At 36.6% G+C, this 25,886-nt stretch overlaps 1 protein-coding gene across 12 annotated transcripts in view; it reads left to right on the top strand.

Moving 5' to 3' along the window:
• Positions 1-25,886, top strand: part of LOC115221283 (AMP deaminase 2) — a 213,464-nt gene that overhangs the window by 89,365 nt on the left and 98,213 nt on the right. Inside the window, exon 1 of one of the 12 annotated variants that reach the window (XM_036510844.1) lies at positions 22,302-22,822. The exons of the other annotated variants lie outside the window; for them this stretch is intronic. Within the exon in view, the coding sequence (XP_036366737.1) occupies positions 22,698-22,822 (125 nt within the window). The 5' untranslated portion in view covers positions 22,302-22,697. Of the gene's footprint in view, positions 1-22,301; positions 22,823-25,886 lie in introns of those variants that run through there. 12 annotated transcript variants of the gene reach the window in all.

Here is a 25,886-nt window from a genome sequence, read left to right as displayed (position 1 = left end):
ATCACTTTGACATTTGAAATGTAGTGCACTGTGTGCTTGTACAGGAGATGTCGATTTAATTGAGGGTGTGAATTCATGTACAGACCAAACATTTAATCTCTATAAACAAACCATCTCTCTTTACTCTTTTACTTGTTTCAGTCATTTGACTGCAGCCATGCTAGAGCACCACTTTAGTCGACCAAATTGACTCCAGGACTTATTCTTTGTAAGCCTAGTACTTATTCTATCGTATATACATATATACGACGGGCTTCTTTTCAGTTTCTGTCTACCAAATCCACTCACAAAGCTTTGGTTGGCCTGAGGCTATAGTAGAAGACACTTGCCCAAGGTGCCACACAGTGGGACTGAACCTGGAACCATGTGGTTGGTAAGCAAGCTACTTATCACACAACCACTCTTGCGCCTATGTACAATTTGTTCAGCAAGAAATTTCAGAATCATCTTTCTTGGACTTGAGAGGTTACAAGGAGAAAAAGTCTGAGGCAAACATGAATTGGCTTATTACCACAAGTTATTAGTGTCCTGGGTTAAATGGTTGACTTGTCATAGTGTGCTATGTGTGAAGTCAGTATCATGAGGCAGAAATAGTAGCATGTTGATGAACTATCCTACAGTTTAATTTCATTTTTGTATATTCCGAGTTAAAACTCCACCAACATTCACTATCGTTTTAGTTTTTCAGTGTCAATAATATGTAAAGCCAATGGGGAATGATAAGACAGTGAGGGAAGGTAAGACTGTAGGGGATTTTAAGTTGGTGAACTGGCAAGCTAGAAGGCTGCACCAGACTTCACTGTCTGTTTGGCATGGTTTTTATGGCTGGATGCCCTCCCTAACACCAACCGCCTTACAGATTGGACTGGGAAAGTGCTCACACTCTAGAAAAAACTTCTTCCCAGAATGGTTTGTAACCTCCTGATATAAGATTTCCTAACATTTTTTTAAAACATAATTATAAAAGAAAATCTCTTTTACACTTCAAAACTATTAATTCTCATAGACTTTCAAATATATATCTATATCACCATATCATTTGACATCTGTTTTTCATGCTGGCATGGGTTGGATGGTTTGACTGTAGCTGGCAAGGCTAGGGGCTGCACCAGCTCTATTGTCTATTCTGGCATGGTTTCTATGGCTGGATGCCCTTCCTAGCACCATACACTTAACAGAGTGTATGGGTGCTTTCTGCCAGCATGGAAAACAGACGTTAAATGATGATGATGGTGAGTAAAGCAAGATAGTAGGGGAAGCTAAGACAGTGATATCCACAAATATGTTGATGGTGCCTGTATCTGTATTTATGTACAAACAATAACAAAAAATAATGGTATTATATTTATTTAATCAGGAATGCAATGTTTTTCCAAGTCGTCGTATTTTTGAGAATCAATCAAGTTTCTTGACTTGCTTGATGATTCACTTTCCTTCAAAAATAATCTTTTAAAAAACACAATGCGTTCAGTGTTTTACCTGACAAACTTGTCCTAATTTTTGTGTTGAAATCCCTGTAAGCTCTTTCCAACTGGACACCAGTTGCTTTAATTGTAAGCAATGCTCTATAAAGTTTCTTGAGCTTTTCACTTTTGTTCAAAGTTGCTTCAAAATATTCAAATTCTTTAGAGATTTCAAATCCATCTGTTACTATCTTGGGCTCTTCGTTCATTTTCTTCATTGTGCTTGTGTATTCGCACATTAGTTCATTACCTTCGTAAGTAGATGGGACAACAGTAACACTTGTTTTTAGGTTCCTTTTATTTCATTTTCTTTTTATAATTCTGTTGTGTTCTCGGCGTCATGTTCAGGAAATAATCTCTGATATGTTTGTTCAGCATACTTCTTTAAATGTTGTTTTTAAACTTCCTTGAGTTATGTAAATACCTCAAGAGAATCAAGGTTTCAACATTTCTTCTCTTATTATATCTATGCATAAGTCTTTCACGAAGATTTAGAGCCAAAGGTTTGCCAACGATATTAAGTTTATTCAATAAAAATTCTATAGAATATTCCACTTTCAGTAATCCGTATCATCAGCACAAATAGCCTTCAAAATAATTTCTATTGGATGCAGAATTTCATATAGTAAATTGGGAGATTTCCATTCTTCGTCAGCTACGGCATCTGTGGAAAGTACTGCTCGTAGAGCATTTGGAATGCAGCTTTTCAATTTCAAAAATTTCTCAATCATATGGAATGTGCTATTCCACCTAGTTCTGCAATCCAGTATAAGTTTATATTCTCTGTTATCAAAGTTTGCTCATACAAAATCTTGCAAAATTTCTTTTTTTGTAGGAGATTTACAGAAAAGTTTTGAAATTTTTCTTACCTTGTTTAAAACTTTGTTAAATTCAGGTTTTAGCTGGGGAAAACAAGCATTTTTGTGAGCCAAATCTGTTTGAAAAAGTATGTCTTGTTGGCTTATGTCAGCTTCATCATCACTAAGTCTGTTATAGCAATCTCTTCACTTTTTTATCAGTCTCATCAGTTGAGGCAATATTTTCAATATTTTTTTGATAGAGAATGTCAATCACAGACAGATGTATGCAATGTGTGAGACATTGTTGGTGATTAGGTCTTATTTCTTTTCCGAGTTTCACCATCATAGAAGCACCATCCATCGTACTGCCAACAATGTGTATATCCAAATCCAATCCAAATTCATGAAGATGTCCTCTCATAAATTGCTCTCTTCTCCTGCTATTAAGGGAGCCATGGATCTCAATAAGACCCAATGACCAATGATTGTCTTTCCCATGAACATTTATGTTCATATATTGTTTATTTTGAATTGATGTGTATTCATCCAATGTCAATGAGTAGTGAATCCCCAGCGCTACTTATTTTTCGAAATAATGAATAAGTTATTCTTTCTTGGTTATGTAATAATTCATTACCATATTCCTGACTCTGTTTGCAGATGCTGGTTGTAATTTATCATATTTGCCTCTCTGACTATGAAGATTTCTCTGTATAAAATCGCTTTTCGCGATTGAATTGAAAGAGAATCCATCCATAGCAGCTAACTTCGAAACTTTTTCTTCCATTGATTTCTTTGTTAAAAAGTGTTCCATTGTTCTTGTCATTTTCACAGGAGGCTGGTTCGCATCTTGATTTATGTCAATTTGATGAATTTTCTTCAAGTGCAAGATCAGAGACATAGTAGATCCTCCAGAAGACTTCATGATCTCATCACACTTATTGCATTGAGCTTCATCTTTGTTTTTCCTATCGAAAAAATTTCAAACAGTCTATTTTCTTTTTATCATGCTCAGGCTAATGAAAATAATTAAGAAAAAAATTAGTTAGTGTTACTTCCTTGAAATGAATCTGGAACTGGTTATTACATGTGCTCAACGGGAGAGATCACCTGACTGAAGACTAACAGCATCCCCTTGACTTGCTACGAATAAACTCTGTTACCTCCAAATTCAAAGAGTCAGCCAGGGGTTAGCGAAGGAAATGAGAAGGTGCTGATCTAAGGTCCAAGGGGAGAGAAGGTGAGAATTGATATGTTGCGATATGTTTCAATGAAACAGACAGCACTCTCAACTAAAGGCGGCCGACAACAGTTTAGTTAGTTCAGTTTCAACGATATTTCTTCAAAAGATAAAAATGGAGAAATGTTTTGCGAAAAAAAAAAAAAAGAAACAGCAAGCATTAAAATGGGTTTTGGAAAATCCGTTTCGGTTTTACTGATTTACGTTTCAGTTTTAACCGGTTTTATAAAACCAGTTTCGGGGCCTAATCCTGACATCAAAGAAATCTGCTGTAGTCACCAGGTACAAGATTCCCATTAACCCTTTAGCATTCAGATTACCCAGTCAAATGTTATGTTTATTTATTCACAGAGTTTTGAATTAATTATGTATTATTTCATATCTTCAAGATTTTGAAGATGTGATTTTTTTAGTTTTAGAATTACATTGTAGGATCTATTTGATAGGCAGGATCTGACTGGTTTGAACATAAAACTGTTAGAATATTTAGGTCAGATATTGATGGTTTAAATGCTAAGGGCTAAAGTGATTCACTTTTTTTTTTCCTTAGTCAGTACTTAATAAAACAGTTTCTAGTAGATTCTTTTCTATTAAATAATTGTGATAGAATATTAAAAATAAAGTTATACTTTTCCAACCATCGATAGAGTATACATTTTTCTGGAAAGTTATAGTGGAGCCTGGGGGAAAATAGGTTGGGAAACACCACTTTATACTAAAGTGTTGCAGTTCCAACCCTAAGCCCCTTCAGAGGGTAGGAAGAGAAAAGACTGAAATTTTTATACCATTCCAAAGGGCATTAACCCTTTCATTACCAATCCGGCTGAAACTGGCCCTGGTTCTGAGTACAAATGTCTTGTTTTCATAAATTTTGAATTAAAATCTTCCACCAATCCTTAGTCACAATTTATGTTCCTAACACTAGCTTAATGATAAGTAAGTTATTTTACTAAATTCTTTGTTATATTTAAAGTAATTGAAAGAAACACAGAGCATCTTAATATAAATACAGTAATAAAAGGGTTAAGAGAGCAAATAACCGGGGATTGAACTTGGGTGCACTTTACTAGATGCCTATCGCCTGCATTAAACTAACCTCTGTGCTTGCTCTACTCATAAGCATGCACACTATTGTCTTCTAGTTCTTGTTGATTCTAGTTCTGGCTTTACAAGTCCAAACATGAATAATGTGTAATACATACAGGATCCCAGCATCAATGTTCTGTCTTCTGGCTTCCATTGTTCAATGATAATTTTCATTTCTATATTTTGTTAGCTTTTTTTTTAATTATAAAGTTTTTCTTTATGAAAAAAGGAACAATTCTTTTTAGCTTCCTCTCCATTTATCGAATGAAAGACTCAGACGAGCTTTAAAAGCTGTTATCTGAAGTAGTCATTATGGTTATTTGATCTCTGCTAATACATTTTTGTTCATGTTCACAAGATATTGATGTAGCATCTTGTGTGTCTGTACTGTATGTGTGTGTGGGTTTGTGTATGTGTCTGTGTATTTGTATGAGTGTACTGTTACTTGCATAAACCCAGCATATGAATATAATCGGTATAAATTGATGCAGTTACTTTCTTTTTAATAGAAATAATAATAACAATAATAATTATTACAAGGATAGCAAAGATAATAATAGCCTTTTGATTAAATGAACATAATATATAGATGTAAGACTCCAGTACCACAAAAAGAACAAAACATAACAATAGACAATGGAGTCCTACAGGAATATGTCCCATCTTCCAGTGCATATTTAAAAGTTTTCTGTTGGTCATTATTTCTTAAGTTGGCTTAGTTTCTCCAGCTATTGAATTTTTTTTACAGAAGAAAATGCACAAGTAACCTAGCAGCCTGTCTTCTAGATTCCATGCAAATAAATAATGGAGAAGTTATGTAGTTCTTCATTTTCTGTATTGGTCAAAATTAGATCTCTTTACTTTTTGTTGTTGTTGATGTTATTCGTTAGACCCAGATCAACCTTATTTGAGTAAACCTATGATCAAAGACAGTGTATTTAGAACTACATTATTGAATATACCCTTCCTTTTTCAAGACAATAAGAATGAAATTTGAAGGGGATTTGGTTGCTATTTCTAATCAGTTGAGTGACTACTTAGGGGCTCCGCTCAATGGTTTATGTTAACCTTTTTAGATTTTGTACTTTTTCGCCCCAACTTTCTCTTACTCTCTCTTCCTGTTTCTTGAGTAACACTGCTATGGACTGGCATCCCGTCCAGCTGGGGGGAACACACATGCCACAGAAACCAGGAAACCGGGCCCATGAGCCTGGTTAGGCTTGAAAAGGGTGAAGAAAAAAAAATATATATATATGTGTATGGGTATGTACAGAAATGCATTGTTAAACATTCTTAGAGTGACAATAATTGAACTGGACATTGTTTGAATATATTGCATTGGGAACTTACTATTTATACTTATGTATATGTGGAATAAATCAGTAACATACAATAAGGACTAAATTAAAAACACATGATACATTTATATAAGCACCCCTTTCCTTCATTCTTAGGTCATTTATGTCCACTAAGGCCCATTATCCCAAAATCTTTTTTATTCTCATTATTTTCCTATTACTTTTATGGATCCTAAATTTATATATGATAGGACACTGTTCCAATGAATATAATGCAAAGCATAACTCTCTCTTTCTCTCTCTCTCTTCCTCCCCACCCCTCTCTTTTTTCTAAGTTCAAATTCTGCCAGGGTTGACTTTATCTTTCATCTTTTCGGAGTCAATAAATTAAGTACCAGTGAAACACTTGTGTTGATGTAATTGACTGGTCCCCTCCTCACAAATTTCAGGCCTTGTGCCTTTAGTAGAAAGGATTATCATTGTTGTTATTATTATTATTATTATTGTGTTGAGGGCAGTAGATCTGCAATTGTTAGAGTATCAGATAAACTGCCTTGTGTTATTTATTCTAGCTCTTTACATTCTGAGTTCAAATCCTGTTGAAGTTTGCTTTGTTTTCCATCTTTCCTGGGCTCATAAAATAAAGTATCAGTCAAGTATACTGGGGTTTGATTTAATCAACTAAACTTTCCAACAAAGTGTATGGCCTTGTGTCTCTGTTAGAAACCATTATTATTTCTATATCTCGAGATACCAAGAAAGGTTCATTGAACTTTTGTCACTTTAATTGCAAAATCTGAAGTGTGTGGAGTGGTAGAGATAAGTAATTAAAAGAGCTGTCTGGGACCTCTAGCAGTTCAATATTATTACCCACTACCAAAATCATTACTTAATTATCAATTTTAATCTTACTATATTTAGAATTTAATTACCAATATATTATTGTTGTTTGTTTATTGTTTGTTGGCTTGTTTCGTTTTGTCTTAAATATTCCTCACATCCCTTCTCCTCCAGCAGGACAATGTATCAGACAAAATGCCTTGCAGTATTTAGTAATAACTCTTTATTTCCATTCTGAGTTCAAATCCTACTATTCCCAACATTACCCTTCATCCTGCTAGGACCAGTAAAATAAAGTCCCAGTCAAGTACCCAACTGGAGTTGATTTATATTTCTGTAAGGCATTCTAGACATGAATAGAATTCTAAATACAGAAGAAGAGGAAGTTTTTCTTGCCATTGCAATTTTTGAAGATATCATGGCTTATATAATGTTTCTTTCACATCTGTTTTATAGGCCATTTGGCTGAATTTCACTTCCATGGATCTCAGATTGGTATGTTGGTGCGTGTACATACACATGACAGTCTATATGTGTATGTGCATGCAAGTATATGGATGTCCATGAATACTGTACATGCATGCATGTCTGTGTTTCATAATTTAATTTGCCCTTGAAAACCTTTTTACATATTACTCTTTTACTTGTTTCAGTCATTTGACTGTGGCCATGCTGGAGCACCGCTTTTAGTCAAGCAAATCGACCCCAGGACTTATTCTTTGTAAGCCTAGTACTTATTTTATCAGTCTCTTTTGCTGAACCGCCAATTTATGGGGGCGTAAACACACCAGCATCGGTTGTGAAGCGATGTTGTGGGGACAAACACACACATTCACATATATATACATATACATATATACGACAAGCTTCTTTCAGTTTCCGTCCACCAAATCCACTCACAAAGCTTTGATTGGCCCGAGGCTATAGTAGAAGACACTTGGCCAAGGTGCCATGCAGTAGGACTGAACCTGGAACCATGTGGTTGGTAAGCAAGCTACTTACCACACAGCCACTCCTATGCCTATTGTATATTACTTCTGAAAAGGACAGTGTTAAGAGTGTTCTAGGGCTTGCAATCTGCTGGTGTAAAAGCAGGAACTGGGCTTGGTTCTATCTTATGGATGCTTTGTGCTAACTGATGAAACATTGCTCCAGTTCAATGGAAATATGTCATTACTTTGCTAAATCTTCAGTCAATCGTTTTGGAAAATTTTGTTTTCACTCTTCAAAATGTAACAGTTACATCTCACTTGTTATTTGAAGTTTGCTCATTCTTATAGTGAAATTTGTAGTAGAACTGAAAAAGAAATTGCAGGTGTGGCAGCAAAAACGGGAATTAGTGGGCCTTAAAGTTAACTTACCAAAAATCAAAGTTTTGTAAGCAAGAAAACAGACAGGACTCTAAATCCCTTCAGGAAAATGGCCCTGTTTGATATGTAGAAAAGGTGCTGGTAGAAATTCTATATAGTGTACCCAGTGCAAGCTATGGACATACAAAAGGTGCTGTGAGATCACTGGAAAGTTAAAGGAGAAAATAGATTTTATAAGTGGCAGATTTAAGGGAGATTTAGTGGCTATTTCTAGCAAGATGAATGATCACATAGAGGCTTCCTTATTGGAAAAACAGAGACAATCATGCTGGAGTACATTTCTAGTTGCATGAGATACCTTCCTTCACGCCTATAATTCTTATTCTCCATTACAGCCTAAGGTTTGTGTTCATATGACTTTCCTGTTATTTCGAAACCACACACTTAGCTAACACCCCAATATACTCTCTTACCCATGCAGTCATGCCTGTGCTCAAACTCGTATTATTATTATTATTATTGAAGACAGCGAGCTGGCAGAATCATTAGCATACTGGACAAAATGTTTAGCGGTATTTTGTTCGTTGTTATGTTCTGAGTTCAAATTCTGCCAAGGCTGACTTTGCCTTTCATCCTTTCAGGGTCGATAAATCAAGTACCAGTAAAACACTGGGATCGATGTAATTGACTTGTCCCCTCCCCCAAAATTTCAGGCCTTGTACCTTTAGTAGAAAGGATTATTATTATTATTATTATTATTATTATTATTATTATTATTATTATGAGCTCAAATTCTGCTAAGGTTGACTTTACTTTTTATCCTTTTGGGGTTGGTAAAATGTGTACCAGTTGAGCACTGGAATCAATGTAATCGTCTTAACCCCCGCCCTGAAATTGCTGGCCTTGTGCCAAAATTTGAAACCATTATTACTATTATTGTTAAGAGCAGCAAGATGGCAGGGTCATTAGCATGCTAGACAAAATGCCCTGCAGCATTTCGTCCAGTTTTACATTCTAAGTTCAAATACCACTGGGGTTGACTTCACCTTTCATCCTTTCGGGGGTGACAGATAAGTACATGTTGAGCAGTGGGGTTGATGTAATCAACTAACCCCATCACCCAAAATTTCAAGCCATGTGTTTATTGTAGAAAGGATTCAAGTTCCACTTGTAAAGGAAGATGAGAGTAGAGAGGGAAGTCCTGTCTTGTAGCAAATTTATTGAAAGATGGGTGAATGTCAGAAGAATGGCCAGTATGAACGGACCAATTCTGAGGATACACCTGTAAACAAAAAGGTAATATAAAAGGAGAAAGGGGCTCTCTACCCCACTTTTGACCAGGCTCCCGTGGCTTTTATGGGTTTTTCCATGAGTAACCTTTCGAAGCGCATCCCCCTATTGGGAGTTTTTACTTGTTATGTTTGCGTTGTTATCTTGCATTTTTACACGGACTTTACAAACAGACAAAACCCTTTTTGTAACTTTCGTCCTGTATTCTGTCCTTACATGTTTTATTTGATTTTTGTTAGCCCTTGTGGCCAATAAACAAATTAATTATTATTATTATTATTATTATTATTATTATTATCATCGTCTAGTGGTAACTGCAACACCAGCATCATCTTTTAATAAAGAACGTTTGAAGCAAGTGTATGTTTGTTGTAATAGCATAATTATATTGATACTTTATGAAAAGAAGATTGATTTATTTACTTGTAGGTACTTGAAAAGCATATTAAATATTTCCATAGGGTAATTAACCTACAAATTAGATAGTAGTAAAAAAACAAACAAAAATATTATTTAAGAAAAGTACTTGAAGTTAATTGGCTGCTTTTTAATCTTTAATCTTCTAACTAATAGCTGTATGGTAGTGTGGACTTGTTAGACCAAGGGGCTCTGGGAAATAGAACTTTTGATAGAAGTTAGATCTTGGGGCTGTTGTTGATTTGGCTGTCAATAACATGTTAGACTACTGAGAACAAATTAGACCATGGGTTGTATTTGTTTAAACTTAGAACATATATATGGTTTGTATTTGATGGAAGTGAATGGATACAAACATGTGAAGTGGAACAAATATTAATGACTGATTAAATCAGTCTGATATGAAAATAATAAAAGAAACTAGGTCTAAATTGAGCAAATCAAAGCAACTGTTTTACTGAATGTCAGTTGTAAAGGATTTTTAATGAATTGCAATCTTGTTCCTACTGTTACATTTTTGTTTCCTTTCTTCAACCTTCAAAAATATTTCACCCAACAATATTGTTCCAGGCACTTTTGGCAAGTGTCATCTAATATAGTCCTGGGCTGACCCAAACATTGTGAATGGATTTGGTAGACAGAAACTGAAAGGAGCCCGTTATGTGTGTGTATATATGCATGTGTGTGTATGTGTTTGAAGAAAAAAAATTAATAGGAGTATCTTTTTTGATAATTTTTTCACTTTAATAATTAGATGTTTACAAATTGCACTGTATCATGACTTGATTTTTCTTCTAATGATCAAAGGTTATTTCACAGTAAAAAAAGAGGGTCTCTAGTCTGGGATTGGGTTTCTTGCTTAAAAGCAGTTTTTAAACTGTTCTATGTGTATACATGTATGTATATGTATCTATATCATCATCGTCATCATCTAATATCTGTTTACCATGCTGACATGAGCGGATGATTTGACAGGAGCTGACAAGTCAAAAGACTGCAAAGGGCTTCTCTGTCTGTTTTGGCATGGTTTTTGCAGCTGGATGCTCTTCCTAACTCCAACTACTTTACAGAATGGTCTGGGTGCTTTTTACATTGCACCAGCATTGGCAAGCTCGGCATGTGTGTGTTTGTGCCTGTCTCCCACTACCACTTGAGAACTGGTGTTGGTTTGTTTATGTTTTTGTAACTTAGCAGTTCAACATGAGACCCTTAGAATAATTACTATACTTAAAAAAAATAAGAACTGGGGTGATTCATTTAGCCAAAACCCTTCAAGGCAGTGCTCCAACATGGCTACAATCCAATGACAGAAACAAGTAAAAGATAAAAGCGACAATCATTCAGTGCACCAACGCCTACTTGATTTATCTTAATCCATACCATTAACTTATTGGCATGGATTAAGTTGGCTCTGCATTTTTCTTTCTCCTTTTTCTTTTAACTCAGATTTCTCTGTTGGCTGTAATGCTTATTTGTTCACATTGATTTGAATTAGTCATGCATTACCTTGTAGCTTTGAGATTTCAATGATGAGATTGTTTATTTTAAAAATAATATTATAGAGTAAGTGTGAGAGGCCAGAGCTGGCCAGTTTGAAGATAAAACATGTTGATTATTTTGGCCAGATTTGGCTAAAGGGTTAATAATAAAGTGACCAAGCTCATCATTACCAGATTCTTTCTTTGACATTGTTTGGCTCTATTCTTTTACCTCCCATAAACAAAATTGGACATACCTGGACAAGTGTGCCCCACCCTCTTCAAATTTGTTTCCTTATAACTTTCAGGAAAATAGAAATATTTTTAATGAATTTTTCTACAAATACCTTTCAAATGGTGTAGATTACAATTTATATATTGTTATACTTGGGGATAATCATCTTTTGCCAATTAAATACACACACTATATGTTTGATCTTCACTTTAGTTTTATTAGTATTAATTTTCTTTTAGTTTATTTGTCTAAGTTCTTTTGTCACTCATTCTGTGACCTCTTCATTGAATCTCTGTCCCTTGTGTCTGCTCTTGTCCTGCCTATTTCATTTTGTCCTGTCAAATACATAAATGTAATGATTATATCAGAATTTAATGTTAAAAAGAAAGTTGATGGACATATACATACTGAATCTCATCATATGAAGTCAGTGATGGTGGTGGTGGTGTTGGGGCATACTTGTAGAGGTGTGTTCAAAATTGTTTGCTGTTGTTGTGACTGTTTAACTTTTGAAAACTTGTTTGTACACTCTATTTAATTTCTGAAGAGAATAATGTTAACTGTGTTACTAGGGTTTGTAGTCTGTTGCTGTAAAAAACCTGAACTGAGCTTGGTTCTATTTAATGGATGTTTTGTGCTAATTGGTGGAACACTGCTCCTATATTGTGGAAATATTTCATTGCTTTACTAAACTTTCAGTCATATCAGCCATTTTAGAAAATTTTTTATACTCTATAGAAGGTAATGGTTTCTGGTCATTTTATATTTGTTCCTCAACTTATAAGCTGACAGTTTGCTGTTGTTTTCTTCTTCTTCTTCTTCCAATCAGGACTCACGCCATTAGCCACAAAGAACAATCTCTAATTCGAACCTACTCTAAGTTACTAAGAATGTGTGTGGCAACTTGAAGATCCACCCACCACACGCGATAGACTGGCGGTTGCACGGGTGCGAAAGCTACTTTGTTATGCTCATTCCGTATACAGTGGCTTTTAACGGGTGGAGAGCTGAACAATCCTGGGGTACAGAGGATTCGCAATCTAGACTAGGGTCTGAAAGTTTACCACTCCATAACGGGTTACACCATGGTTCCTCTGCTTTGTGGCAGAAATATGAAGAAAGAGTGAGAGAAAGTTGTGGTGAAAGAGTACAGCGGCGTTCACCCCCCACCCCACTGGAGCCTCACGGATATATATATATCTTTCTTTTTTTTTATCTTTTACTTGTTTCAGTCATTTGACTGCGGCCATGCTGGAGCACCGCCTTTAGTCGAGCAAATCGACCCCGGGATTTATTCTTTGTAAGCCCAGTACTTATTCTATCGGTCTCTTTTTGCCGAACCGCTAAGTGACGGGGACGTAAACACACCAGCATTCGTTGTCAAGCAATGCTAGGGGGACAAACACAAACACACATGCAAACATATATATATATATACATATATACGACAGGCTTCTTTCAGTTTCCGTCTACCAAATCCACTCACAAGGCATTGGTCGGCCCGGGGCTATAGCAGAGGACACTAGCCCAAAGTGCCACACAGTGGGACTGAACCCGGAACCATGTGGTTGGTTAGCAAGCTACTTACCACACAGCCACTCCTGCGCCTATATATATATATATATATATATATATATATATATCTTTTTTATCTTTTTCGCCCTTTTAAAGCCTAGCCAGGCTCATGGGCCTGGTTTCCCAGTTTCAATGGCGTATGTGTTCCCCAGCTGGACGGGCCGCTCATTTTTACCAGCTGAGTGAACTGAAGCAATGTGAAATGAAGTGTTTTGCTCAAGAACACAACGCATTGCCCTGTCCAGGAATCAAAACCACAATTTTACGATCATAATGCTGATACCCTAACCACTAAGCCACGTGCCTCCACACACACACACATATATATAAATAAAAGAAGAGCATGAATGGGGTTTAAAATTTACCACAGCTGTTTCGGTAGCATTTTATTGATGCATTGAAAGATTACATCATAGCATAAACTCACCATCCTGAAGTAAAATTTTAAGCATGTATAAACAGGCAAAGTACCACCTAGGAGGTGACCTATTTAACAACTAATACCATGAATAAGTATTGGTACCTCTGTGTGTGTGTGTGTGTGTGTGTGTGTGTGTTTGTGTGTGTGTACATACCTGTTGTACAATTACCGACAAATGACATTTTATGGTTGTTTTACCATACTGTGAACTCAGTGTTATGGTGTCCTGGCATCCTATGGGTTGATGTACTTTTGTTCTAATGAATCATGTAATTAATGTATCTGTCTGTCCATGTGTGTGTATATTGTCATTGGTAACTATAATGTTGGGGTTGATGATGATAGAAGTGGTGGTAGTAGTTGGATTGGTGATATTTATGGTCGTTTTAGTGGTAGGCAGGGATGATAAATAACCTGTATTGTGATCTGTGGGGTTTTATCCTATTTCAAGTTTAGATCATCTTTCTTAGTCTGCTCCTTTCATATATTCATATAACTTTGCCATTTCAAAACATCACTCTCTTTCATCTGATTGGATCATATTTTCGTTCTCTCCCTCTCTCTTTTTCTTTCTGTTTTGTTGTTGTTACATATTTTGTGTGTGTGTGTGGATGGACAAAATATTGTTGTTTTGTTATACTTCTATAATCAATAACTGGATTTGATCTCAGATAATCTCTTTTTTACAAAGTCCTTGACAATTTGCCTGTTTATATATCATCATTCATATATCTTCTGGTCCAGTTCAGAACGATTGTGTCCAGTTAGAGGTCATTAGAAATGTAATGGTGATGGGAAGAGTGAACACTCATTATCTTCCTTCGTATCATTATTTTTCTCTTTATCTTTTTGATACATTTCTTTTAAGGTGCAGGTGGTAAGAAGTTTGCTTCCCAACCACATGGTTCTGGGTTCAGTCCCACTCCTTTGTGAGGGGATTTGGTAGATGGAAATTGAAAGAAGCCTGTCACATATCTGTGTGTGTGTGTTTCTGTTTGTCCCTCACACTTGCTTGACAACTGGTGTTGGTTTGGTTAGCAAAAGAGACTGATAGAATAAGTACCAGGCTTAAAAAAAATAAGTACTGGGGTTGATACATTCAACAAAAACCTTTTATGGTATTGCCTCAGCATTGGTTGCAGTCCAATGATTGAAACCAGTAAAAGACAATGGTGAGAAATTGTCTATGAACTAGACACAACTCAGTATTGATACCCAGTTAGAAAGCATAATTGACACAACTTTTAATTTTTCTTTATCATTTCTTCCACCCCCTTCTCATCTTACTTCTGCTTACTTCCTCTGTGTATACAGTATGCCATTCTGGGCTAAGTTGAAAGGGAATCAGACTGCTATCAGAAAAGTTGATGGCTCATGTCCTCTCACTGATGCTGAGGTATGTCCACAGCCAAACACTGTCAGCTGACTCTTGCTTACTCTGTCTCTTGTTGACTCTTGTTTGCAGTGTCCAGCATTATTATTATCTTCAGCATCATCAATATTATTATCATTGTCACCATCATCATCTTCATAATCATTGTTAAGTTTATTTCCTAATCATTCAGTTTTGGATTCGGTCCACCTGCGTAGCACTTTGGACAAGTGTCTTCCACTATAGCCCCAGACTGATCAGAGACTTGTGAGTGAATTTGGTAGACAGAAACTGAAGAAAACCTATTGCATATCATCATCATCATAATTTAATGTTTGTTTTCCATGCTGGCATCGGTTGGATGGTTTGATAGGAGCTAATAAGGCCAGGGGCTGCACCAGACTCCATTGTCCATTCTGGCATGGTTTCTATGGCTGGATGCCCTTCCTAGTGCCAATCACACTTTAGAGTGTACTTGGTGCTTTTTATGTGGCACCAGCACTGGCATCAATTCTGCTGTAGCAGACAGGTCTTCTTGAGTACAGCAAGGCATCAGATATCTCAGTCCTTTTGTCATCTTGGTCCCTTGTGTGTGTGTGTGTGTGTGTGTGTGTGTGTGTGTGTATGTGTGTGTGTGTGTGTGTGTGTGTGTGTGTGTGTGTGTGTGTGTGTATGTATGTGTGTGTGTATATGTGTAGCATTGTCTTGACATCATGTGATGGTCATGATGTAAGCAATACTGTTCATTTCCAGTCTTCAATGAAAAACATTTCTAACCATGGGGAAATATTACCTTGTTTGGAAACAGAAGGATTGGCAACAGGAAAAGCATCCAACCATAGAAAATGTGTCCCAACACATTTGGTCTGACCCATGGATGCATGGAGATGTGAACATTGAATGATGATGGTAATAACAATACACACACACACACACACAAGCAGATATAGAGTTTGCTTTGTTAACATGTGGTTTTAAGTTCTACCTCACTACATGTCTCCTTAGGCATGTGTCTTTTATTGTACTCTTGGGCTGACCAATGACTTGTGAGGGAAATTGGTGGATGGGAACGCAGTGGAAAACTATTGTATATATAAGTATATGTATGTGTGTTAGCAGAAAATGGTGATGTTTGTTGGCATTTCTTTCTTTCAATTCATCCTGTTGTTCTGTGCTTTTGAAGATGGGTGGATTGGAAAAAAAACAAAGAAACTATTAGTTGAAAAACAGGTGTGAGCAACAGGAAGTGCATCTAGCTGTTAAACAATATCTCAATACACATTTGTCCAGTCTTTGTTAAGATGAAAAACAGACATTCAATGAATGAACGAACATATTCTCTTTTCCATCCATTTTCCACGCTGGCAAGGGTTTGATGGTTTGACTAGAACCGGTAAGCTGGAGTGCTGCACCAAGCTCCAGTCTGTTTTGGTTTGGTTTCTATGGTTGGATGCCCTTCCTAACACCAACCACTCCTTAGAGTGTACTGGGTGTCTTTTATATGTCACTGGCACAGGTGCCTCAAATGCATCACTGGCGCTGGCCACACACACATATACCTATATGTAGGATCAGAATTGATCCATAGTAGCTATATTAACTTTTATCAATCAATCATCATTGCTGCTTGCATCATTTTCAGCTGGTTTAAGTGCTTGTTCATAAAATTGATTTTACTTTATCCATTTATCTCTCTCAACTCTTTTAATTTTCTTTTATCTCTCATTATCCAACTATTATACCTTTTTCCAAAATGATATCATCTCTCATTAGTCCTTTAGCAATTAAACCAGCCATATCCATCCAAAATATTTCTACCTGCTTTATGCTGAAACTGGCCAGGTCTGGTTTCTCATACTTACTCTACAATATCAGTCCAAGAATTATAGTAACCTCATCAAAATCTCCAAGCTACAAAATAAGGCTTGATTAATTCAAAACAATGTGAATAAATAAGCATTACTTTTGAAAGAATAATATATTAATAAGTTATTGCTTCAAGTTTATTTAAAACTATGATTTTGTCTTCATCTCATCAAATTTTTTTGCAAAGCTAACTCAACAATTGTACCTTTCAATATAGGAAATCTACTTTATTCTTCTCCACAACCTCTTTTCAAAAGTCTCTTTTCTATATTTTATCGCTCGTGATCCTGCCTCATAAATTAGAGTTGAGTAAACAAAAACCTTAACTCTTTTCTTCGTGTTAGTTGAAATATTTCAGATTACATTTCAATATGAAATGTAGTTTAGTCATTGTGGATATCATATCTTCAAGGATGTCAAAAGAATGGGAAAATTTTATTTGCTTGGTTTTGAAATATAAATTGTTTAGTTTGGTTAGTGGTCAAAATTTTTTTTTCTCAACATTGTTTAGCCTTTTTACTGCATTCCATGATTGGATTTAGTACCACTTTTAAGTTCTGTTTACTTCAGTAATTAATTCAATGTTAACTGATATTAAATTTCTGAACTAGTAATATCTTTTGGGATGGAGATGGCTATCCACAAGTGTGTCTTGAGTATTCCAATACATCTCCCTTACCATCCTCTGAGGCAACACTTGGCCCATTTTATCTGCAGGAATCACGAGGCAGTCTGACAAGCCTTTTTTTTTAGATATTTCCCTACTGTGAAGATGAAGATATGCTGATTTAGGCAGAACCTTTCACATCACATATTTTATTTATTACAAGTTATTCCAAGGGAAATATCACTAGATTTGTTTTTCAGTATATTTCTGTTTAGACTAGTGGTTCTAAACCATTTTTTAAACCCTATTATAGTAACCTCATTTTATTCAGGTGGATCCCCATAGCATCTCAATGTTTAAAAAGCTAGTTTTATAGATACTTCTTTCAAAACTCTTAATTTGTTTTTCAAACATTAACTTGTGTAGGTTGAACTATGTAAAATGTTAGAGAAGAAACCTAGTTGTTTCTTCCAATAAATGCATCTAAATAAAAGTTTTTTCATGGATCCTTAATACACTACTGTGTATATGCAATTTACTATTTTGCTTGTGTGGTCCTCCAGAATTCTTATCTGGACCCCACCGAGGATCGTATGAACCTCAGGTGAGAACCACTGGTTTAGAGAAAAAATATCTTTATGCAAATAAATTTAGTTTTTGTTACTCTTTTACTCTTTTACTTGTTTTTATTTGACTGTGGCCATGCTGGAGTAACACCTTTAGTTGAGCAAATCAACCCCAGGACTTATTCTTTGTAGGCCTAGTACTTATTCTATCAGTCTCTTTTACCGAACCACCAAGTTATGAGGACGTAAACTCACAAGCATCGGTTGTCAAGTGATGTTGGGGGGACAAACATAGACACACAAACATATGCATATACATATATACAACAGGCTTCTTTCAGTTTCTGTCTACCAAATCCACTCACAAGGTTTTGGTCGGCCCAAGGCAATATAGAAGACACTTGCCCAAGGTGCCACACAGTGGGACTGAATCCAGAACCATGTGGTTGGTAAGCAAGCTACTTACCACACAGCCGCTCCTGCGCCTAAAAGGGAAAAACATATTTATTTTAATGTTCATTCAGTTGAGTTTTACCTTTCTAAGGATCATTTCTCCATATAAACTGAAGACGTATGAAAAAAGAACCACTGCTTTAATGCCTTAACCAATTTCAGATATTTTCATATATACACATATTTTTATTTGCTGGGGTTTGACGAAGGGGTACTGTGGTGTTTGCAGGCCCTGCAAGACAGGTAGATTGATACCGTTCATGTTCTTGAACCTTTGCAAGTCAACATGTGGGAAAGTCATGAGCAGGCAAGGGGTTCCAGAAAGCTGATATTGTGGGAAGGAAGTGGGGTCTGGTGGGCTGCACACAAGAGGAATAGGAGGTGAAACAAGTGGGTCAGGGTTGCTTGAGTGGAGGCAGTATAAGCAGAAGCTATCGTAGTATCAGAAGAAAAGGCAGAAAGAAAGAGAGAAAAAACACTATGTCCATGGGTTACCATCTGGAGTGTGCCTGTGAATGACTTTATCAGTTGAGTGGACCCTTTTCTGGATGTGGTTTAGGATGTCTGTCTGTGCAGCAACAGCAGTGCCCTTGATGTAGGAGCAATGCTCCATTGTGGACCTCACCTGAGCTCTGTAGAGTGTCAGTAATTATTGAGGGTTGAAATGTCTTCTTGCACTGAAGGAGAAGAATCCCTTCCCCCCTCATAAATATATAACACATGCAAGCACACACGCACACACACACACTATATATATATAATATATATATATATATATATATATATATATATATAGCTAGTATACATGTTTCTTTGACTTTTACAGGAGTAGAAAGGGTTTCTATTTGCTTGTCTTTGCTGTGCATGCATACCTGGATGTATTTCATCGACAAGATGTCGTCTTATGTTTTTTTTTGTTTTACTTCTTTTTCAATTCTTCTTCCTTGTTTTCTGTCGCCCTTTCTTCCTTGCCTGGTGCACGCTCTTTTCCCCATTATTATTTTGTTTGATAACTTAAGAATTGTAGATTACATGTTGCCAGTATCTCTCACTATTATAATCAAAATCATAGCCATTTGTCACCACGACGACGACTACCACCACTTTCATCATCATCCTGTCGAATAGAAGAGCGCGCACGCACGCACACACACACACACACACACTCTCTCTCACACATACACCCACACATCCAAACTTTTCTTGTCTCTCCCTCCTTATTTTTGATCTTTTTGCCTCAATGTTTCCATGGCGTTCCTCTTATTGATCACTGCTACTACACGATGTTACCTTCACTATCATCATCATCATCGTCTACGCACGATCAGTATCACCGTTGTGAGCACCACCATTATATAATCAGCATTATCAATAAGATCATCATGACAACGACGACCACCCAACCACGCCACCACCACCACCACCACCACCATCACCACCACCAGCATCGCTACCGTCTTCATTGCACGATAAAAAGCATCATCATTATCATCGTCCTCATCATTGTTGTCCTGCTCGCAGTCCCTATCGTTGTCGTCGCTATTATTTTTCTATTGTTGCTCTTTTGCCGCTACTAATAATAGGAATGATGTATGTGCAGCCACCACAGCCTTCTTTTGTTGTCTTTGAACTGAAAAATGATTATACTCTCTCTCGCTCTTCCCTCTCCCTCTCTCGCACTCACAGACGTTGTGCACCAGCATGGCCTTGGCCGCAATGAATAAAAGGTAACAAACCAAACAATATACGCGTGCGCACACACTCGCACACGTACAGACACACACATACGCACGCACACGTATACTTTTCGATGTTACAGAGGACGAAGTATTCTATGCTGAATAGCAAAGGTCTTTTTTTTTTAATTCGTTCGAAGCTGATCATTTACTCCGTTGCTACAAGCTACGTACGCTACTTGAGTCGACACACACACACACACACACACACACAAGCTTGGCTTGGCTTGCTTCCCAACCACATGGTTCTGTGTTCAGTCCCACTGCGTGACACTGTCGACAAGTGTCTTTTACTATAGCCCTGGGTCGACCAAAGCCTTGCGAGTGGATTTGGTAGATAGAAAATGAATAAAGAAGCCATCGCGTATCTGTGCGTGTGCTTGCATCCTCGCCTATTGATAACCGGTGTTGGTTTGTTTATGTTCCTGTAACGTAGTGAGAATGTATGCACACACACACACACACACACACATTCTCATTACGCTCAATAGTGCAGTATTAGACTGTGTGACTATGGCATTGAACGAATGCCTACAGTTAAGAAGGAAAATGATGCCAGCTTCTGGTGCGACAGGCAGGCTGGCTGGCTGATAAACAGAAAGGCGGGCAACTACAAATCTATTGAACGTATATATATACATATATATATATATATATGTATATATTCAGAAAAAAAAAGTCGTCAGAATTTTGGAAAAAAAATCTTTTTATTTCTTCATTATTATTATTAGCTCTTTCGTTCCTTTCTCGAAAGTGTCAAATAAAATTTTGTGAATGTACAAACAGCTCGTTCATTTATATAAACTTCTGTTTTAAATAAATGAACAATCTGTTTGGACATACACAAAATTTTATTTGACAAGTCCGAGAAAGGAACGAAAGCGCTAATAATAATGCAGAAAAAGATTTTTTCCCCCCAAATTCTGACGACTTTTTTTCTTAATATTCAATTTCTGTACATCACACCTAACACTCTATATATATATATGTGTATATATATATAATATATATTATATATATATATATATATATAATATTATATACGTATCTGTATTCATATATATATATATATATATATATTATATACGTATCTGTATTCATATATATGTATATATATATATATTATATACGTATCTACACACACACACATATATACGTATCTATAATCATATATATATATATATATATTATATATATATAATATATATATATATATATATATATATATAATATATATATATATATATATATATATAAATGGATGAGTGTCTGGAAAAGAGCGAGGTAAATAGCAGATGAAGGAGAACAAATGAGAGAGAAAGAGGGAGAGAGATATTAGGCGAGAAAGACAGAATGAGAGTATATGTATGTTATGTGCGTGATAAACAAATAGCTTGAGAGGTAACTAAGAGAGAAGAGTAAGCTGCATATATATATATATATATATATATATATATATATATATATATATCACCGTGATCGACCAGGCTATCAGATGTTGCTACACATCGCTGGTCACAATGCGCTTCGCATTGTTTTAGCCTTCAAATGACGCCACCCCGCTGGCTAAGCGAGCAGGCTAATTATATATATATATATATATATATATATATATATATAGGGAGAGAGAGAGAGAGAGATCTGATTAGAAAGTGTTAGCCATGGTGTTATCAAAAGTCCTGAAATTACATAAAGTGCGATTTTATATTTACAAACGTTTGTGTGTGTATGTGAGAGAGAGAGAGATGGACGGATGAGGTGTTGGGAATTTTTCAAATCAATTGATCTGTGTCATTAATAGACAGCAAACGAAGCAGCTGGATGCAAGCGATTTTGATAATTTAATGCTTTGTTGTGGGAGTTCCCACATAAGAAGCCAATTTTTCCTTGAAACAGACAATAATTACGGTCCCAATTCCTGCTCATGTGTTACCATTTCATACCACCAGCCTGTACCTTGCTAAACACACACCAACGTCGTCTGCTTTGTGATGTTCAGTCCAACCTCAGCATCAGCAGCACTAATTGTATTGCTATTATTGTTGTCATTGCTGTTGCCTAATTATTCTCGGTTGAAAGGATTCGAACTCCCCTCTGTAGAATAGCAAACTCCCTGTCACATCAACACACCAACACCGAATCGTGTTTCTCTCTCTCTCTCTGTCACCTTGTGTCTCTCTATTTCGCTCTGTTCCTCCTCTTCCTCTCCTCCTCCCTCTCTTGTTCTCTGTCTGTCTCTCTCTCTCTCGCTTTCCGTTCCGTTCTATTTCTCCATGTACCGCCATCAGGTGAAATTTCGAAGGTGCAGTCAATGTTCACTGTCTAGCACAGTGTCTTTCACGGTTGTTCTGCATTGTACCACTGACAATGTACGAACACGCAACTCCCTGAACCGAGAGGCGAACACCTTGTTCACATATCCATTGCCAGCCGCTTCTCACCACTGCTGCTGACAGTGTACGTATGTAGGTGATGGTGATGACGATGATGGTGATTATTGATTATTATTGATGCCACTGCCACTGTTGCTGCTGAATTGACGCTGTTGATGCTGGGATCGTTGTCGTTTTAAGCACAGCCATCTGGTTGTCGTATATATATATTCCCAGTTTGTTTGTTTGCCGTCAATGTTGTTGATGTGGCAATGTTTAGTTTGACCACAGACGAAGTCGAGGATTCGGAATCTGGTGATTTCTTGGGCTACCGCAGGCAAGGTTCTCCTTCTCTCCGATCTCAATGTACCTGCTGCCGTGTGAAAGTTCACTGCAGGTAGATACACTTTCAACTATATTCATTCATTCATTCATTCATTCATTCATTCATTCACATTATTTTCCTTATTCCCTTTATAGAATAATCGTTAGTTATTTGTACCCCTTATTTAGACAAAGCATAGTAAACAAGAGAGATTGAACTCACGTTGCAATTACACGAGTTTATCAGAGAGGAAATCAAACACTTCTTTCTTATTTACAGTAAGGAAATATTATAATGTGTAATAAATTTATACATTGTAAATATTATTTCTATGAATATTGTATAATGTCTGTTTTGACTATGAGTGTTCCAGTTGAATTAGGTATTCATTGAATTACAAAGTGGCTGAGCCTTCCACAGACACTTGTACTTTTAATGTAATCTTCAGACAGGATCATCGTGACACAGAGGGCGACAATACTGGCCCCCTTGTATTACAGGTACATTTCATCCGCTGGGCTTCCATACAGTTTCCGTATACCCAATTTAACTGTTGGAGCTTGGTTCACCTCAAGGCTGTATAAGTAAAAGACATATCCAAAATTCTACAAAGATCGATCCCAAAACTTCATGATTACTGAGTCCTTAATTATTATCCCTTTCCCCCGTCTCACATCAAAACATTTCGATAGCATGTTTGTTTTCTATTTATTGTTTTGTAACACATTTTTATTGAATTCCGTTGATTCTGCTATATGGAGTGTTGTTCTTTAGCTCCAAGTCTACTCTGATCGAACAGATTTCTCATCAAGCACTTTACAGCCACGACCATCCCGTTAATTTTAGGGTTATATAGCACTTACATTATTTAATGTATCATTTACTTATTTAAGCGTAAAGGATGTGGTTAATGGTCAGTTTGGTTGTTATTTCTAGCGAAGTAAGAAACCACGTACAGGCTCCCATTTTGGATCGTACGGGGGTTTAAAATATAGTTATTCATTGTACCGTATTGTCATTTTGGTAAAGTGATTACATTTTATTTTTATTTTTCATCCTATTAGCGTTTTTGCTTATTCTTCATAGTTGCTGCCTCGCTATTATTTATTATGTCGATATTTGGCTTTAGAAAAATAAATACATACACGCACATATATATTCACACACGTGTGTATATTTCTTTTGAGTATATTTAGATATATTTTCGTATATGTATGTATGTGTGTGTGTAATGTATCTACATATATATGTGTGTATGTATGTATGTAATGTATCTACATATAATGTGTGTGTATATATATCTACATATATATGTGTGTGTATGTATATATAATATATATCGATAAGTATATCTGTCTATATGTGTGTGTGTTTGTGCATGTCCTCTATTGGCTATACATTTTGGCAGAAGGTATCATTTATCTTTTACTTGACTCAATCATTGGACTGCAGCCATGCTGGGGCACCACCTTGAAAGATTTTAGTCAAACAAATCAATCTCAGTACTTATTTTTAAAAAAAGCTTGATACTCATTTTCTTGCTCTCTTTTGCCAAACCACTAAATTACAAGGACGTAAACAAACCAACTCTGGTTGTGAAATGATGGTGAGGGACAAACACGCACACACACACGTGCACACACACATGACAATCTTCTTTCAGTTTCCATTCACCAAGTCCTCTTACTGGGCTTTCGTTGGCCCAGGGCAATAGTAGCAGACATTTGCTCAAGCTTCCGCACAATGGGATGAACTTGGAACCATGTAGTTGGGAAGCAAACTTTTTACCGCTCAGCTATAGCAAATTTTACTGGTAATTTTTTCTATTATCCAAATTGGCTGGATATATACAGATATACAAACACACTCACACATGTGTTTGTGTGTATACAAGCATATAATGCACATGTATATATACTCTTTATTCTTTTACTCTTTTACTTGTTTCAGTCATTTGACTGTGGCCATCCTGGAGCACCGCTTTTAGTCGAGCAAATCGACCCCAGGACTTATTCTTTGTAAGCCTAGCACTTATTCTATTGGTCTCTTTTGCCGAGCCGCTAAGTTACGGGGATGTAAACACACCAGCATCGGTTGTCAAGCGATGTTGGGGTGGGGGACAAACACAGACACACAAACATACACACAAACACACACACACATACACATATACGACAGGCTTCTTTCAGTTTCCTTCTACAAAATCCACTCACAAGGCTTTGGTCGGCCTGCGGTTATAGTAGAAGACACTTGCGCAAGGTGCCATGCAGTGGGACTGAACCCAGAACTATGTGGTTGGTAAGCAAGCTACTTACCACACAGCTACTCCTGTATATCTAGGCATAGTTGTGACTGTGTTGTTAAGAAGCTTCCTTCTCAACCACTAATCTTCAGTGGGACTGAACTCCCAACCACATGGTTCTGAGTTCAGTCCCACTATGTGACACCTTGGCAAGAATCTTCTATTACAGCCCTGGACTAAAACCTTGTAACTGGTTTTGATATATGGAAACATAAAGAATACTGTCATGTGTATATATATATATTATATAGGAGTGGCTGTGTTGTAAGAAGCTTGCTTCCCAGCCACATGGTTCTGGGTTCAGTCCAACTGTGTGGCACCTTGGGCAATTGTGTCTTCTACTATAGCCTTGGGCCAACCAAGGCCTTGGGAGTGGGAGAATGAAAGAAGCCTACCATGTATATATATATATATATATATGCGAAGAAAATGGATATAATAACAAGGGGAAATTCCTCGTTTTCACTGGTATGCCTTTAATTTAATTAGATATTACATCCAATTTCTTCTTCTATATAACCTAAACTACAGTCTACCAACTGAACCACCTGCTACCGTTCAACTTTACAAAAGACTGTACCTAACCAGGAGAGACTTTGGATTTAATTATCCCTTAGAGGTATTAAACTCCTCTAACTGGTACCTAGACTATATATATATATATATATATATATATAAATAAAGCACCTGTACCAGTGTCACGTAGATGCACCTGTGCCAGTGCTGCATAAGGGCACCCAGTACCCTCTGTGGAGTGGTTGGCATTAAGAATGGCATCCAGATGAAGAAGCCTGGGCAGCTCTTCACCTGGCTAGCTCCTGTCAAACCATCCAA

This window comes from Octopus sinensis, linkage group LG18, assembly GCF_006345805.1.
Source record: "Octopus sinensis linkage group LG18, ASM634580v1, whole genome shotgun sequence".
NCBI classification, from domain to species: domain Eukaryota; kingdom Metazoa; phylum Mollusca; class Cephalopoda; order Octopoda; family Octopodidae; genus Octopus; species Octopus sinensis.
This window is presented reverse-complemented; position numbering and strand designations above follow the sequence as displayed.